Raw genomic sequence first — 12,366 nt, 5'->3', positions numbered from 1 at the left:
GTGTACACTAAAGAGGGCGAGAGACAAAGTGTGTGTGTGTGTGTGTGTGTGTGTGTGTGTGTGTACAGTCCTTTTAATCCAGATCCTGTGTTTCTCTCCTCCTCTCCCCCTGTTTAGGAGATCACCTGCTGGCCCCCAGCCTCCCGTCACCAGAGTCTGTCAGTCAGGTGAGCTCTCTGATGATGCCCATTCCAACGTTTCAAACTCCAAACACTGTATACTTAACCCGTCCCCTTAGTCACATTACGTTAATGAGGAATCACTGAAATGATGAAATGAAGTTTTTTAAAGTTAATTTTGAATTCACATTCAAAGGATGAGTACACATTCTATGACTTGCTATAACCATTCAAACATACTCATGGTATTACACGATGGTGGTCATAGAACATTTGTCAACTTTTTTTTTCTCAGAAAACCAGCAACATAAGTGTATGGTGCCACAAGGCAGGGTGATTTGGTGCCAAAAGAAGGGTGATTTGGTGCCAAAAGGCAGGGTAATTTGGTGCCAAAAGGAGGGGGATTTGGTGCCAAAAGGAGGGTGATTTGGTGCCAAAAGGTGGAGTAATTTGGTGCCAAAAGGCAGGGGGATTTGGTGCCAAAAGGAGGGTGATTTGGTGCCAAAATGTGGGGTGATTTGGTGCCAAAATGCAGGGGAATTTGGTGCCAAAATGAGGGTGATTTGGTGCCAAAAGGCAGGGTGATTTGGTGCCAAAAGGCGGGGTAATTTGGTGCTAAAAGGCAGGGGGATTTGGTGCCAAAAGGCAGGGAGATTTGGTACCAAAAGGCAGGGGGATTTGGTACCAAAAGGCAGGGAGATTTGGTACCAAAAGGCAGGGGGATTTGGTGCCAAAAGGCAGGGGGATTTGGTGCCAAAAGGCAGGGGGATTTGGTGCCAAAAGGCAGGGGGATTTGGTGCCAAAAGGCAGGGGGATTTGGTGCCAAAAGGCAGGGGGATTTGGTACCAAAAGGCAGGGGGATTTGGTACCAAAAGGCAGGGGGATTTGGTGCCACAGACAGAGACTGACAGGCAAATAAGACAGAGCCAAAGGGGGAGGGATGGAACACAAAAAACGTGGACACTGGACATAAAAACAAGCTGCCCTCCAGACCTGGGTTCAAATTGTAGTCGTTTTCCTTTCAAACACTCTGTGTTTTCATTGAGCTTCCGTGGCTAAATGGAACCAATGGAATCATTCCAAAAGTGCAAACGCTGCCCGTCTAACACTCCAGACTGGCTCAAGTATATGTTAATTTAAAAGAAAACAAACTATTTGAACCCAGGTTTGCTCCCCTTACAGCTGAAGGGTGCAATGCCATAATCACAGAAATTGAACCGTGGTGAGTAAACAACAACACAAAACTTCCCTTGCCCTGATGTCACAATCAGAGATGAGAGACAGGAGAAGCGGTTTCTCTGCCCAGCTGGAGGATGGAAAGGTGAAGGAAGAAGTGATGAAGCGAAAGGGGGATGTTTTGGTTTCCTGTTTGGTGGGTCTGTCCAGGTCCATTGACGTCAGGCTGGCCCACATACGGCCCCTCGGCACTTCCTATCACCACAGATGTGTAGACGTTCAGGAAAAAAATACAAGATAAGACAGTTCTGAGGAGTGTTGAATTGTACTTCCCTCGTGTGCACACGCAGATGCAGGCACACATACCCCCACACCAACTCTGTGGAAAAGGGTATGCTGAAACGAACCAATGGAGGGTGCTGTACCCACAAGTAAACACAATGATGAAGATACAGACACTGTACAGATACAAAATGGAAAGCTTGGTGTATAACTTCCGCCACCGACAGAGATGGCCGGAGCCGACAGAGACGACCGGAGCCGACAGAGACGACCAGAGCCGACAGAGACGACCGGAGCCGACAGAGACGGACAGAGACGGCCGGAGCCGACAGAGACGGCCGGAGCCGACAGAGACGGCCGGAGCCGACTGAGACGGCCGGAGCCGACTGAGACGGCCGGAGCCGACAGAGACGGCCGGAGCCGACAGAGACGGCCGGAGCCGACAGAGACGGCCGGAACCGACAGAGACGGCCGGAGCCGACAGAGACGGCCGGAGCCGACAGGGATGGCCGACAGAGACGGCCAGAGCCGACAGAGACGGCCGGAGCCGACAGAGACGGCCGGAGCCGACAGAGACGGCCGGAGCCGACTGAGACGGCCGGAGCCGACAGAGACGGCCGGAGCCGACCGAGATGGCCGGAGCCGACAGAGACCCCAGAAAATCTTACGTTTTATTACATACAGCCGGGAGGAACCTTTGGATATAAGAGCAACGTCAACTTACCAACATTACGACCAGGAATACGACAAAGCGGATCCTCTGTCTGGTCTACCACCCAGGAAATTGGATCGGATCCCAGCCGGCGGCCCAAAACAACGGCACTGCAGAAGGGGCAGAAGAAGCGGTCTTCTGGTCATGCTCCGTAGACGGGCACATCGCCCACCGCTCCCGAGTTTACACTACTCGCAAACGTCCAGTCTCTTGACAACAAGGTGGACAGAGATTGTAAACTCGTCATTAAGCTCGAGACCCTGGGTCTCGACCCCGCCCTGTGCAACTGGGTTCTAGACTTCCTGAAGGGCCGCCCCCAGGTGGTGAGGGTAGGAAACAACATCTCCACCCCGCTGATCCTCAACACTGGGGCCCCACAAGAGTGCGTTCTCAGCCCTCTCCTGTACTCCCTGTTCACCCATGACTGCGTGGCCATGCACACCTCCAACTCAATAATCAAGTTTGCAGACGACACTACAGTGGTAGGCTTGATTACCAACAACGACGAGACGGCCTACAGGGAGGAGGTGAGGGCCCTCGGAGTGTGGTGTCAGGTAAATAACGTCACACTCAACATCAACAAAACAAAGGAGATGATCGTGGACTTCAGGAAACAGCAGAGGGAGCATCCCCCTATCCACATCAACGGGACAGTAGTGGAGAAGGTGGAAAGTTTTAAGTTCCTCACCGTACACATCACGGACAAACTGAATGGTCCACCCACACAGACAGCGTGGTGAAGAAGGCGCAACAGCACCTCTTCAACCTCAGGAGGCTGAAGAAATTACAACCGTAAGGCTCTCCAGAGGGTAGTGAGGTCTGCACAACGCATCACCGGGGGCAAACTACCTGCTCTCCGGGACACCTACACCACCCAATGTCACAGGAAGGCCAAAAAAGATCATCAAGGACAACAACCACCCGAGCCACTGCCTGTTCACCCCGCTATCATCCAGAAGGCGAGGTCAGTACAGGTGCATCAAAGCAGGGACCGAGAGACTGAAAAACAGCTTCTTTCTCAAGGCCATCAGACTGTTAAACAGCCATCACTAACATTGAGTGGCTGCTGCCAACATACTGACTCATCTCTAGCCACTTTAATAATTAACAATTGGATGTAATAAATGGATCACTAGCCACTTTAAACAATGCCACTTTATATAATGTTTACATACCCTACATTACTCATCTCATATGTATATACTGTACTCTATAACATCTACTGCATCTTGCCTATGCCGTTTGGCCATCGCTCATCCATATATACATATTCTTATTCATTCCTTTACACTTGTGTTTAAGGTAGTAGTTGTGAAATTGTTAGGTTAGATTACTTGTTAGATATCACTGCATGGTCGGAACTAGAAGCACAAGCATTTCACTACACTCGCATTAACATCTGCTAACCATGTGTATGTGACAAATAAAAATGTATTTGATTTATATCTGACGTACACACACACACACACACACACACACACATTATTCCACCCACGCTGTTCAAGGATACCATCAAACCTATCTGGTTGTAAATTCAGCATACTGATGCTTCTCCCAAAATTGTAGTAGATGGTACATTTTACGTCCCCAAACCTTGACCCTAAATACCTTTGTAGGTACTGAACAAATGATGACAACTTTACTAACAAATCATTGTTACAGTTTTTCTCAATTGCTAAAACACAATTTCTGAAACCTTGCTCCATTTCCTGAAAACATTAAACACAAAACCTCATCTTCAAGCACTATTTACATAACCTCTGACTCCTCTTGCAAAATTAAACACTCGCCTCAAAACAGTTTTACCTGTGTTCAAAATCAAACACTGCTCTCAAATCATAAACAAAGTGATCAAAATGATATACACTCTCAAGCAGTCAGTAAACAATACACTGAAAAATAGATTTTTTTTTGTTCAAAACATACAATTCCATCATTGTCTGTCATTGTGTTTTACCATGTGAAATGGTTTAAGGTATTGACAACAGACTGCATAATTAGCTAAATGAGCCCAGGCAACTGAGAACTTTGTTCAGCCAATGGGTTTTAGTGTTTTAGCAATTGAGAAAAACTGTAATACTGATTTGAACAATGAACTAACGTGTCAATAGGAAGGAACTATGCTATCCAGGTCTGTCTTCTGTTTGGCAAAGCCGATAGAATTTCATTGACAGGAAAAGGAGAACAGAGTTTTCCTGTTTTGCGTCCGTGTTTTGTTAGATTAGGCAGTAGTCTCAGAGAGAGAGAGAGAGAGAGAGAGAGCCGGCCGTCTGGATAATGGTACACTCTTAGGAAAAAAAGGTGCTATCTAGAACCTCAAATGTTCTACCTGGAACCAATAAGGGTTCTCTTGTGGGGACATTAGTCGAATACTTTCACGGCATGTAAGCTAGTTGAAGGATACGTGGTTGGGTCTGAAAACATGAGCTGGGATTGTGGCAAGCTGGCTTGTTAATCTTCTTAACAGGGGATCGTTTTAACCGAAGCCCTTTGAGCAGCCTCTTAGAAAATGAATGTTTACTGTGACTGTGTGAATGGGACCCTTAGGGATGTTTATACAGTGTCTCTGTCTTTCCAATGCCATACAAAGATACTACTTAGAATGCATGCCCAATAAGTTACTTAATTGTACTAGTGTGGACTTTGGAACAGAGTATGTGTCTTGAAGAGTTTGTATTTGTGTAGGGTTTGATGGGGGAAGTCGTAACCGAAGATATGTGCATGAAACTCAAGCTCAACGTTTCTCAGGTGTTGGGTAGAATGTTTGTGCATACTTTGTGTGTGTGTGTGTGTGTGTGTGTGTGTGTGTGTGTGTGTGTGCGTGCGTGCGTGCGTGCGTGCGTGCGTGCGTGCGTGCGTGTGCGTGTGTGTGTTTTGTGTGTGTGTGTGTGTGCGTGTTTGTGTGTGTGTGTGTGTGCGTGTTTGTGTGTGTGTGTGTGCGTGCGTGCATGTGAACATGTGAATGTTTCTGTGTCAGAAAGACCTCAGTGTGAGACTCTTTGTATGTGCACAGTGGAAGCGGCTGTGTGTTTACATCTGTGCAGACAGACTAAACCAGAGTTCCTGAACCTGGCCCCCCCAAAGTTTTCTGAGGCCAGAAAATCTTATTGTTTTGGGGGACATAAAAGACTGTAAAATAAAAACAACAGCAAATCAGATGTTTTATTTTGTAGTCTTCCCACACGTAATAGGGAGACGTGATCGTATACAAATGTAAGCAAGGTTTAAAATGATGTTTTAGTCAAACATTACATCTGTTTGGGCTTCTTGCGCACAGTTTTCAGTCTACAAATGATTTGTAAATATGTTCCGGCCCCCTGACCATCCGCTCAAGAAAAAATACAGCCCACGGCTGAATCTAGTTGATGGCCCTTACCTCTACTGTATGCTTAATGTTTATCTCAGTATGCCCACGACTGAATCTAGTTGATGGCCCTTACCTCTACTGTATGCTTAATGTTTATCTCAGTATGCCCACGGCTGAATCTAGTTGATGGCCCTTACCTCTACTGTATGCTTAATGTTTATCTCAGTATGCCCACGGCTGAATCTAGTTGATGGCCCTTACCTCTACTGTATGCTTAATGTTTATCTCAGTATGCCCACGGCTGAATCTAGTTGATGGCCCTTACCTCTACTGTATGCTTAATGTTTATCTCAGTATGCCCACGGCTGAATCTAGTTGATGGCCCTTACCTCTACTGTATGCTTAATGTTTATCTCAGTATGCCCACGACTGAATCTAGTTGATGGCCCTTACCTCTACTGTTTGCTTAATGTTTATCTCAGTATGCCCACGACTGAATCTAGTTGATGGCCCTTACCTCTACTGTATGCTTAATGTTTATCTCAGTATGCCCACGACTGAATCTAGTTGATGGCCCTTACCTCTACTGTTTGCTTAATGTTTATCTCAGTATGCCCACGACTGAATCTAGTTGATGGCCCTTACCTCTACTGTATGCTTAATGTTTATCTCAGTATGCCCACGGCTGAATCTAGTTGATGGCCCTTACCTCTACTGTTTGCTTAATGTTTATCTCAGTATGCCCACGGCTGAATCTAGTTGATGGCCCTTACCTCTACTGTATGCTTAATGTTTATCTCAGTATGCCCACGGCTGAATCTAGTTGATGGCCCTTACCTCTACTGTATGCTTAATGTTTATCTCAGTATGCCCACGGCTGAATCTAGTTGATGGCCCTTACCTCTACTGTATGCTTAATGTTTATCTCAGTATGCCCACGACTGAATCTAGTTGATGGCCCTTACCTCTACTGTATGCTTAATGTTTATCTCAGTATGCCCACGGCTGAATCTAGTTGATGGCCCTTACCTCTACTGTATGCTTAATGTTTATCTCAGTATGCCCACGGCTGAATCTAGTTGATGGCCCTTACCTCTACTGTATGCTTAATGTTTATCTCAGTATGCCCACGGCTGAATCTAGTTGATGGCCCTTACCTCTACTGTATGCTTAATGTTTATCTCAGTATGCCCACGGCTGAATCTAGTTGATGGCCCTTACCTCTACTGTATGCTTAATGTTTATCTCAGTATGCCCACGACTGAATCTAGTTGATGGCCCTTACCTCTACTGTTTGCTTAATGTTTATCTCAGTATGCCCACGACTGAATCTAGTTGATGGCCCTTACCTCTACTGTATGCTTAATGTTTATCTCAGTATGCCCACGACTGAATCTAGTTGATGGCCCTTACCTCTACTGTTTGCTTAATGTTTATCTCAGTATGCCCACGACTGAATCTAGTTGATGGCCCTTACCTCTACTGTATGCTTAATGTTTATCTCAGTATGCCCACGGCTGAATCTAGTTGATGGCCCTTACCTCTACTGTTTGCTTAATGTTTATCTCAGTATGCCCACGGCTGAATCTAGTTGATGGCCCTTACCTCTACTGTATGCTTAATGTTTATCTCAGTATGCCCACGGCTGAATCTAGTTGATGGCCCTTACCTCTACTGTATGCTTAATGTTTATCTCAGTATGCCCACGGCTGAATCTAGTTGATGGCCCTTACCTCTACTGTATGCTTAATGTTTATCTCAGTATGCCCACGACTGAATCTAGTTGATGGCCCTTACCTCTACTGTATGCTTAATGTTTATCTCAGTATGCCCACGGCTGAATCTAGTTGATGGCCCTTACCTCTACTGTATGCTTAATGTTTATCTCAGTATGCCCACGGCTGAATCTAGTTGATGGCCCTTACCTCTACTGTATGCTTAATGTTTATCTCAGTATGCCCACGGCTGAATCTAGTTGATGGCCCTTACCTCTACTGTATGCTTAATGTTTATCTCAGTATGCCCACGGCTGAATCTAGTTGATGGCCCTTACCTCTACTGTATGCTTAATGTTTATCTCAGTATGCCCACGACTGAATCTAGTTGATGGCCCTTACCTCTACTGTTTGCTTAATGTTTATCTCAGTATGCCCACGACTGAATCTAGTTGATGGCCCTTACCTCTACTGTATGCTTAATGTTTATCTCAGTATGCCCACGACTGAATCTAGTTGATGGCCCTTACCTCTACTGTTTGCTTAATGTTTATCTCAGTATGCCCACGACTGAATCTAGTTGATGGCCCTTACCTCTACTGTATGCTTAATGTTTATCTCAGTATGCCCACGGCTGAATCTAGTTGATGGCCCTTACCTCTACTGTATGCTTAATGTTTATCTCAGTATGCCCACGGCTGAATCTAGTTGATGGCCCTTACCTCTACTGTATGCTTAATGTTTATCTCAGTATGCCCACGGCTGAATCTAGTTGATGGCCCTTACCTCTACTGTATGCTTAATGTTTATCTCAGTATGCCCACGGCTGAATCTAGTTGATGGCCCTTACCTCTACTGTATGCTTAATGTTTATCTCAGTATGCCCACGACTGAATCTAGTTGATGGCCCTTACCTCTACTGTTTGCTTAATGTTTATCTCAGTATGCCCACGACTGAATCTAGTTGATGGCCCTTACCTCTACTGTATGCTTAATGTTTATCTCAGTATGCCCACGACTGAATCTAGTTGATGGCCCTTACCTCTACTGTTTGCTTAATGTTTATCTCAGTATGCCCACGACTGAATCTAGTTGATGGCCCTTACCTCTACTGTATGCTTAATGTTTATCTCAGTATGCCCACGACTGAATCTAGTTGATGGCCCTTACCTCTACTGTATGCTTAATGTTTATCTCAGTATGCCCACGACTGAATATAGTTGATGGCCCTTACCTCTACTGTATGCTTAATGTTTATCTCAGTATGCCCACGGCTGAATCTAGTTGATGGCCCTTACCTCTACTGTATGCTTAATGTTTATCTCAGTATGCCCACGACTGAATCTAGTTGATGGCCCTTACCTCTACTGTTTGCTTAATGTTTATCTCAGTATGCCCACGGCTGAATCTAGTTGATGGCCCTTACCTCTACTGTTTGCTTAATGTTTATCTCAGTATGTCCACGACTGAATCTAGTTGATGGCCCTTACCTCTACTGTTTGCTTAATGTTTATCTCAGTATGCCCACGGCTGAATCTAGTTGATGGCCCTTACCTCTACTGTTTGCTTAATGTTTATCTCAGTATGCCCACGACTGAATCTAGTTGATGGCCCTTACCTCTACTGTATGCTTAATGTTTATCTCAGTATGCCCACGGCTGAATCTAGTTGATGGCCCTTACCTCTACTGTATGCTTAATGTTTATCTCAGTATGCCCACGGCTGAATCTAGTTGATGGCCCTTACCTCTACTGTATGCTTAATGTTTATCTCAGTATGCCCACGGCTGAATCTAGTTGATGGCCCTTACCTCTACTGTATGCTTAATGTTTATCTCAGTATGCTCACGACTGAATCTAGTTGATGGCCCTTACCTCTACTGTATGCTTAATGTTTATCTCAGTATGCCCACGGCTGAATCTAGTTGATGGCCCTTACCTCTACTGTATGCTTAATGTTTATCTCAGTATGCCCACGGCTGAATCTAGTTGATGGCCCTTACCTCTACTGTATGCTTAATGTTTATCTCAGTATGCCCACGGCTGAATCTAGTTGATGGCCCTTACCTCTACTGTATGCTTAATGTTTATCTCAGTATGCCCACGGCTGAATCTAGTTGATGGCCCTTACCTCTACTGTATGCTTAATGTTTATCTCAGTATGCCCACGACTGAATCTAGTTGATGGCCCTTACCTCTACTGTATGCTTAATGTTTATCTCAGTATGCCCACGGCTGAATCTAGTTGATGGCCCTTACCTCTACTGTATGCTTAATGTTTATCTCAGTATGCCCACGGCTGAATCTAGTTGATGGCCCTTACCTCTACTGTATGCTTAATGTTTATCTCAGTATGCCCACGGCTGAATCTAGTTGATGGCCCTTACCTCTACTGTTTGCTTAATGTTTATCTCAGTATGCCCACGACTGAATCTAGTTGATGGCCCTTACCTCTACTGTATGCTTAATGTTTATCTCAGTATGCCCACGACTGAATCTAGTTGATGGCCCTTACCTCTACTGTATGCTTAATGTTTATCTCAGTATGCCCACGGCTGAATCTAGTTGATGGCCCTTACCTCTACTGTATGCTTAATGTTTATCTCAGTATGCCCACGACTGAATCTAGTTGATGGCCCTTACCTCTACTGTATGCTTAATGTTCATCTCAGTATGCCTTTTCCCAAAGCTGTTCAGACACAACACACATGACTCTGTAAAATGAGTTAACTCAACAAGACGACACATTACTAACATACACATTCCTAGCCCAGAAACCAAACACACATGTGACTGTTGGCGTAGTTTCCCTGGATTTGGGCCCCACTCAAAACATTGGTCATCCACCTTTTGTTTGATATTGTAAACTACGTCATGAGAGGATCATTATTGCGGAATGTAAAGTGGGTTACTGAAACCGGGTGGTTTATTCCTTCAAATTCTGCTTTGATGTCACTAAAGCAATTACAGACAAGTATATGCAATTATAGGCCATTCAGATGTGTATATATACAGTGTGCCTAAATTGGGCATATTTGTGTATGTCCTCTTTTGTGTGCGTGTGCGTGAGTGCGTGTTGTCGAGTCCATTGACAGCACATAAGACTTCACTCTCCAGTCCATTATACAGGAGTCCCGTCCAGTGTTAGTTAATCCTTCATGTGAAATGCCTGTTGTTTCTGTATTGGGCCCAGAGGACAGGGATCCTGAGGTGTAGTGGTGGTGATGGTGTCAAACTCAGCTGTTATTGTGATACTTTAAAGAAATTGTGCCGCATTTGTAAACTCAAATTCCCCCATTAAGCCAGTTGATGAACTGATGATGAGCGTGAGAAAAATATTTGTTTTCTGTGCATTCAGTGGAGGGGATTTGTGTCAATTTCCCCAATCTACTCATCAGCTGTCCACATCTTGACATAAATGTTGTAGGTGAAGGTGCTTATTGCTTTAGTGTGTCCATCTCTCCTCTGGATGATTCCTAGGTGATCAGGACAGGTCTTCCCCTCACGTCTCTATTACAACAAATCAGACTAACAGGCTGAAGGTGGAGGCCTCCCTCTCTCTCTTTCTCTTTCTCTCGCCCACACACTCTCCCTCTCTCTCTTTCTCTTTCTCTCGCCCACACACTCTCCCTCTCTCTCTTTCTCTTTCTCTCGCCCACACACTCTCCTCTCTCTTTCTCTTTCTCTCGCCCACACACTCTCCCTCTCACTCTTTCTCTCGCCCACACACTCTCCCTCTCTCTCTTTCTCTCGCCCACACACTAGTCTCTCTCTTTCTCTTTCTTCGCCCACACACTCTCCCTCGCTCTCTTTCTCTTTCTCTCGCCCACACACTCTCCCTCTCACTCTTTCTCTCGCCCACACACTCTCCCTCTCTCTCTTTCTCTCGCCCACACACTCTCCTCTCTCTTTCTCTCTCTCTCTCTCTCTCTTTCTCTCGCCCACACACTCTCTCTCTCTCTTTCTCTCGCCCACACACTCTCTCTCTCTCTCTTTCTCTCGCCCACACTCTCTCTCTCTCTCTTTCTCTCTCCCACACACTCTCCCTCTCTCTCTTTCTCTCGCCCACACACTCTCTCTTTCTCTCGCCCACACACTCTCCTCTCTCTCTTTTCTCTCGCCCACACACTCTCTCTCTCTCTTTTCTCTCGCCCACACACTCTCTCTCTCTCTTTCTCTCGCCCACACACTCTCCCTCTCTCTCTTTCTCTCGCCCACACACTCTCTCTCTCTCTCTTTCTCTCGCCCACACACTCTCTCTCTCTCTCTTTCTCTCGCCCACACACTCTCCCTCTCACTCTTTCTCTCGCCCACACACTCTCCCTCTCACTCTTTCTCTCGCCCACACACTCTCCCTCTCACTCTTTCTCTCACCCACACACTCTCCCTCTCACTCTTTCTCTCGCCCACACACTCTCCCTCTCACTCTTTCTCTCGCCCACACACTCTCCCTCTCACTCTTTCTCTCGCCCACACACTCTCCCTCTCTCTCTTTCTCTCGCCGACACACTTAGTCTCTCTCTCTCTTTCTTTCGCCCACACACTCTCCCTCTCTCTCTTTCTCTCGCCGACACACTTAGTCTCTCTCTCTCTTTCTTTCGCCCACACACTCTCTCTCTCTCTCTTTCTTTCGCCCACACACTTAGTCTCTCTCTCTCTTTCTTTCGCCCACACACTCTCCCTCTCACTCTTTCTCTCGCCCACACACTCTCCCTCTCACTCTTTCTCTCGCCCACACACTCTCCCTCTCACTCTTTCTCTCGCCCACACACTTAGTCTCTCTCTCTCTTTCTCTCGCCCACATGCTCTCCCCCTCTCTCTCTCTCTCTCTCTCTCTCTCGCCCACACGCTCTGTCTCTCTCCCCCTCTCTCCCCTCTCTCTCTCTCTCTCTCTCTCTCTCTCTCTCTCTCGCCCACACGCTCTCCCTCTCTCTCTCTCTCTCTCTCTCTCGCCCACACGCTCTGTCTCTCTCTCTCTCACCCACACGCTCTCTCTCTCTCTCTCGCCAACACGCTCGCTCTCTCTCTCGCCCACACGCTCTGTCTCTCTCTCTCT

General features: G+C 46.2%; 1 protein-coding gene across 1 annotated transcript in view; it reads left to right on the top strand.

Moving 5' to 3' along the window:
- LOC115103335 (3',5'-cyclic-AMP phosphodiesterase 4B-like) overlaps nucleotides 1-12,366 on the top strand; it is an 80,851-nt gene that overhangs the window by 23,103 nt on the left and 45,382 nt on the right. Inside the window, exon 7 of the mRNA XM_065006092.1 lies at nucleotides 118-167. Within this exon, the coding sequence (XP_064862164.1) occupies nucleotides 118-167 (50 nt within the window). The remainder of the gene's footprint in view (nucleotides 1-117; nucleotides 168-12,366) is intronic.

The sequence above is a fragment of the Oncorhynchus nerka genome, linkage group LG20 (assembly GCF_034236695.1).
Source record: "Oncorhynchus nerka isolate Pitt River linkage group LG20, Oner_Uvic_2.0, whole genome shotgun sequence".
Taxonomy (NCBI): domain Eukaryota; kingdom Metazoa; phylum Chordata; class Actinopteri; order Salmoniformes; family Salmonidae; genus Oncorhynchus; species Oncorhynchus nerka.
Note: the sequence above shows the minus strand (reverse complement) of the source record. Positions and strands in the feature narration are given on the sequence as shown.